Source organism: Hylobates moloch, unplaced genomic scaffold (genome assembly GCF_009828535.3).
Source record: "Hylobates moloch isolate HMO894 unplaced genomic scaffold, HMol_V3 SCAFFOLD_1, whole genome shotgun sequence".
NCBI lineage: Eukaryota > Metazoa > Chordata > Mammalia > Primates > Hylobatidae > Hylobates > Hylobates moloch.
In genome coordinates, this window is record NW_026652276.1 from 220925507 (window position 1) to 220931506 (window position 6000).

At 40.3% G+C, this 6000-nt stretch overlaps 1 protein-coding gene across 4 annotated transcripts in view; it reads left to right on the forward strand.

Annotated features, from left to right (window-relative positions):
* Positions 1-6000, forward strand: part of TBXAS1 (thromboxane A synthase 1) — a 203405-nt gene that overhangs the window by 45613 nt on the left and 151792 nt on the right. For all 4 annotated transcript variants that reach the window (XM_032761921.2, XM_032761922.2, XM_058427205.1 and 1 more), the window contains exon 3: positions 170-222. In XM_032761921.2, coding sequence (XP_032617812.1) covers positions 170-222 — 53 coding nt within the window. The remainder of the gene's footprint in view (positions 1-169; positions 223-6000) is intronic.

Sequence of the window (6000 nt, forward strand, 5' to 3'; positions counted from 1 at the left end):
CGGTTTGTTTATTCCAATGTTTCAAAGTACCTGAAAGCAATATAACTTCCATTCTTTTTTATTGTTTCTGTAATTGTATTCTTGCTGTTCCAGATTTTTTTCTAAATAAGTTTGAATAATTGGAATTTTGCTTAATCTTATTCTTACTATAGTGCTGTGTTTCCTTCAGGGTTTTTGGGAAAGCCAAATGGAGCTCAGAAGGCTGTATGGACCTCTGTGCGGGTAAGAAGGAAACTCAACGTTTCTGTTATGTACGATATTTTGATTTTCACGTGTTGAACTGATATGGAAGAAATGCCAAGATTAGGAATGTTGTATGTGTTTCTGTTTTTCGAAGGGCCCACAAAGAGGGTGTCCTGCAGTACGGACAAGACTTCTAGAGAAGACCCTGGGGTTGCCCACGGGGGGACTCTGCTGGCCTGAAAGAGTACCACTTTCCAGGCTTTGCAGCCTTGCTGGGCCGGGCACAGCCTCATCTCCCCTTGCTGTGCTGAGGGGTGTTGCCACGGGATGTGGTGGCCCCTTTGCCTCAGAGCACAAACTGTCCAACTTGCCTTGACAGTGCACAGCAAGTCTTACCCCATGAGCATAGCTGAACCTTACTCAGACTCGGGTCCTTCAGCCCATGGGGAAAGTGTGCTGCCAGCAACATGACCGTGTAATTTATCACCCAGTCCAGTTCCCTTTTGAAAGTGAAAGGAAGTGCTATTAATAATTCCCCCAGGATGACCATGTGACCTAAGACTATCTCGGATATGCTGGGGCATATGGTCACCCTAGTTCTTGGCTGTGTAAAGTAATATAGCCCTTCTCTTTATTTTCTCTCAATTTCTCCTTTGTATGCTCCTTTGTTTCTACAATTCCAGATTCTGATGAGCAAACCCACATTCAGACCACTTACTCTATTCAAGATTTAACAGGCTTGAATTGTATTGATTCTCAACATGTGTCTTTCCACACTGAAGTCCTAATCATTTTAGTTGGTTTTCGCACAGCTTCTCTTCAGCCACTGAGCGATTTTTTTCCAGATTTTCGTAGACCTCTGGGTCAGCGATCACTTTTGTAGGTGCATTAAAGTTCTCTTGTGTTGCTGATGTACATTCCAATGGCTCCAGTGATTTGGGGGTCCTATCTCCGTAGGATTCATGATGTCTGTTCTCCTGATACCCATTTTTGAAAGGGATTGGCTTGTCCTCTTGATGGAAATGGCCCCACGTAGGAGGCCCACAGTTTTGGTCAAGTTCTTCTAAGATGCTCTCTGTATTAGTCACTGCTGCATAATGGACTACCCCAAAACTCAGTGACATAAGCAACAACTTATGATTTATCATGTGTCTAATGGTCAGCTGGAGTTGGCTAGCCTAAGCTGCACTTGGTTGGATGGCTCCGCTGGACTTCTGGGTGTATCTGCTGGGGAGGGTCTCATGTGGGGCACCAAGGCTCTGCATGTCTCTCATCCTCTTTGGAAGTGTAAGCTCGGCTGGCAGGTTCTCACGGTAAAGGCAAAGACTCAAGAGAGCAAGCCTGATGGTGCAAGAACATTATACATTTCTGCTCAATCATTTCAGCTTATACCCTATTGGTTAAACCAGTTCATATGGCTAAACCCAAGATGTGGGCAGGAGGGCACTGTGGCCACTTTGAGGCCAAAGCAAGACACCTGGCCCAGCCTGACATTGATGGAGCAGGGAAGTGTACTCCTCAGATGGATGAGTGGGGAGGCAAGGCATGTCTTTAAATAATAAGCAAACCTGCTTCACTCCCTAAGATCTCTTTCAACTTGGCCTTCAGTTACTTTTTCATTTTTACTTTTTAGTGCATAGCTTCTTGCTTTAAGCGTGATAGGTGCTCGATAAAGGCTCAAGAAAGTGAGCTGTCTACCTTTCTCTTACCATTGTGTGGTTCTATTGCTTTTTTTGGTTTGTTTTTTGTTGTTGTTGTTTGTTTGTTTGTTTTGCGATAGAGTCTCACTCTGTCGCCCAGGCTGGAGTGCAGTGGCATGATCTCGGCTTACTGCAACCTCTGCCTCCTGAGCTCAAGCGATGCTCCTGCCTCAGCCTCCCGGGCAGCTAGGATTACAGGCGCCCGCCACCATGCCTGGCTAATTTTTGTATTCTTAGTAGAGATGGGATTTTGCCGTGTTAGCCAGGCTAGTCTCAAACTCCTGACCTCAAGTGATCCACCCATCTTGGCCTCCCAAAGTGCTGGGATTACAAGCATGAGCCACCGCACCCAGTCTATTGCTTTTTAAAGGTTCTCATTCCAGCTCTTTCTTTCCAACAGTCTCATTCTGCAGCTGACTTGGCAATGACTTGGAGACTGTCTCATATGCTTCTGAGACACAGCACTGACTCAGAATGACAGTGCCTTCACCAGAATCAGAAAAAGTCCTGACTGAGTTTGAATTCTAGGAACCACTTTTCTTGAGTGCTTCTTGTACAGATATCCAAAGTAGAGCCTTTGGGTATTTAAAAATAATTTGTAAATGCCAGATTAAGAGTTTAAAGGGCACTGTATGAACTAGTTGTGTGTGTGTGTGTGTGTGTGTGTGTGTGTGAGAAAGACAGAGAGAGAGAGAAGGAGACAGAGAGAAAATGACAGAGAGAAAGAGATAGAGAGAGAAAAGGAGAAAGAGACAGAGAAAGAGATAGAAAGAGACAGAGAGAGAGAGATAGAAGGGAGGAGAGAGAGAGGAGAGAGAGAGGTGGAGCAAATTGGTTTCCTTGACAACAGGATATTCAATCAACTTTTTCCTCCAACTTTAACTAAGTTAACACAATTTATCCTTTTCATTTCAAGAAAACCTAAATCATAGAGAATGATTTCAAATGAGGTTATAGAGATCAAAATTGCAGTATCATCTCCATCCTTTGTTCCCACTTCTAGTGAAAAGGAAAAAAGAAAGGTGATGGCATAATTTCTTCCTATAAAGTTATCAACTTTTCTCCTTTGGAAAAAAAAAAGATGAGCCATAAAACGCTGACTTCTTTTTAAATGTGTCTACTCCCAGATTTAGAGGCAATATGGTGGCGGTGTAAAAATGAAAGGGTTGAACCAATCTAAATCGAATGTCTTTTCTAACTGTAAATGTTATTTTCTTACTGCTTAAATTTTAGCAACATAGTTTCACTGATTGGGAATGGACTATGCTCAATGAACAACAAAGACCCTTCTTGCAGAGAACAACTTAATTTAAATTACATTAGTTTTTATTTTATTTTTTATTTTACTTTTATTACTAGGAAATATAATCAATCCCAGCTTGGTCCTCTTAAAAACTGAAATAATAGATTGATTCATCATTCGACAAGTGAAATGCCACACTCTACACTGTTGATGCCATGTAGAGATGTATTGGGCCTTTAGATGACAGCTTGGCACTGAATGTTGGGAGAAAAATGGGCAGGGCAAATCTCCTCACTGCTCGAGACTGGAAAGCCAACTATGATGGCAATGTATATTTATTATCTGGTTGTCACCCTAGCAACTCAAGAGTTTGAGGCTCAAAACTGGAAATTGACTCCTTACTCAATTCCCCTCCCACTCCCTGCCATGGGGACAATAGGGCTGGAGAAGGTTTCCATCAAGATGGGCAGACAACATCAATGTTTATCATAACCACCAACACTGCCACCACCACCACCATCACCACCACCATCATCAAGAACAAAATATCTTCACCAAGTGTCTACTTATGTAGCCTGCTTTGCCAGGTTCTGTGTAAATAAAACTACACATGGTGTCTCTGCCTTCTTTGAACTTGAATGTAAAGCAGGAGGACTGGCGTGGATACCTATACAGCTATTAGTCGTGGTGGTACTTGATAAAAAACTCTCCTGAATTGCACAGCAGCCTGGCCGTGTAACACAAGAAGGCAAGGCTTTATTGCTTTGGATAACCTTCATCAATTAATGATCACTTGTTATCTCCTTCAGGCTGAGAATGAGCCCCAAGTTGGATTTATATTCCTTCCCAAACTCTGTAAGAACAGAAACAACATTATCGTCATACATTAGTGATTGAATATGGTTTATATTCAATATATCCCAATATTGAATATAAACATATATTGATATATATTCAATATATCCTGTTTGGATAGAGATTATATCCCCTTTAATTTGTAGCTGGACTTTGTAACCCAGTAGATGATAAACCTTTATTAATTACTTATAGTTAAGTAAGAATAAATATTTACACAGTGCCCTAAGTTCAGGTCATTAGCAACTCCTAAAGGCCGCCATTCAAAGGTCCTTTTTATCTCATTTGGTGTGTGTGTGTGTGTGTGTGTGTGTTTTGTTTTGTTTTGTTTTTTGAGGCAGAGTCTTGCTCTGTCATGCAGGCCGGAGTGCAGTGGCACGATCTCAGCTCATGGCAACCTCCACCTCTGAGGTTCAAGTGATTCTCTGGTGCCTCAGCCAACCAAGTTGCTGGGATTACAGGCATGTGCCATCACGCCCAGCAAATTTTTGTATTTTTGGTAAAGACGGGGCTTCACCATGTTGTCCAGGCTAGTCTCAAACTCCTGACCTCAAGTGATCCACCTGCCACGGCCTCCCAAAATGTGGGAGTTACAGGCGTGAGTCACCATATCCAGCCTATCTCATTGTCTTTTAAATGCTTGCTCTATAGTTCTACTTTTACTTAGCCTCATCCCCGTTTCTTCTTCCCCCAACGTCACTTTAGTTTTGATCTTGGCTCCCTCTTGTTGAACTTGACTTTTACACTTCCTGGCATCCACCACCTATGCCACTCCATTTTAGTAAGTGGCACCTGCATCCCTGGATCCCTTCATGATGCCGGCCTTGTTGCCTAACCTCATATACTCCCATCAGAGCATCAAGTTGTAGGTAGGTAAGCATGAACTTTGTACATAATTCATAAAGTACAAATGAGTATAAGAAAAAAGTACACTTGCTCCCACCCTGGGGCCCATCTGCTCCTTCACAGAGGCAACCTCTGCTAAAAATTTCTTTATAGTCAAATGGATCATATATGATACATGCTGTTCTTTACCTTGCTTTGTTCATTAATGGTATTTGGGAAATTGTCCCATTTTGCTTCATTCATTCTTGTTAAATTAGGTAGTATTTTTAAGAATTTCCTTGTATAAATGTATCCTAATTTTTAAAACAAGTTCTCAATTGATAAACATCTCTTACTTTTTACAAACACCATTGCAGTGAAGATTTTCATATATACATCATTGATGTCTGGGGTAAGCATGCAAGATAAATTCCTAGAAATGGAATTATTAGGTCAAACATGGTCTATGTTTTTAACTTTGATAAATATGACTAAATTTCTCTCTCTAGGGATTATATCAGTTTAGATTCCCATAAATATGCATATGTTCCTCCCATACTTGTAATTAAAATATGTGGTCACAATTTTAAATCTTTACCATTTGATGGTATACTGCTGCAGTTTCAATGTGCATGTCTCTAATTATGAGCAAGTTTGAGCATCTTTTCATATGTTTAAAATGCAATGTATTTTGTTTTCTGAGAGATCCTTTGCCATTTCTCTGTTGGGTTATTGATCTTTTCCCACTTTATTTTGTAGAAGCTCTTTGCATATTAAAGAAAGTAGCCTTTTATATGCCTTAAATATTTTCTCCTCTTTATCTTCTTTGACTTTGCTTATCATATATTTCTTCCAATCAGAAAACATTTGTTTTTTGTGTTGTTGACTTTAATTGATTTTGAGAGTGTCTACATTTTGCATCTTACTCAGAAAGGTTTTCTCTACCAAGGATATTTTTTCATAAACTTTCATTTTTCTAGTTTTTTTAAATTTTATTTTTAAAATGTAGAATGTTTGATATGTCAGGAATTTGTCTGGAAGATGGAGTTAGGGACACACCCTTTTTTTCCCCCCAGAGGGTAGAGTTCCATCTGGAAATTCATCCTTTTCCAATTGATTTGAAATGTCACTTTTATCATTTATTAATTTCTTTTTTTTTTTTTTTATTATACTTTAGGGTTTTAGGGTACATGT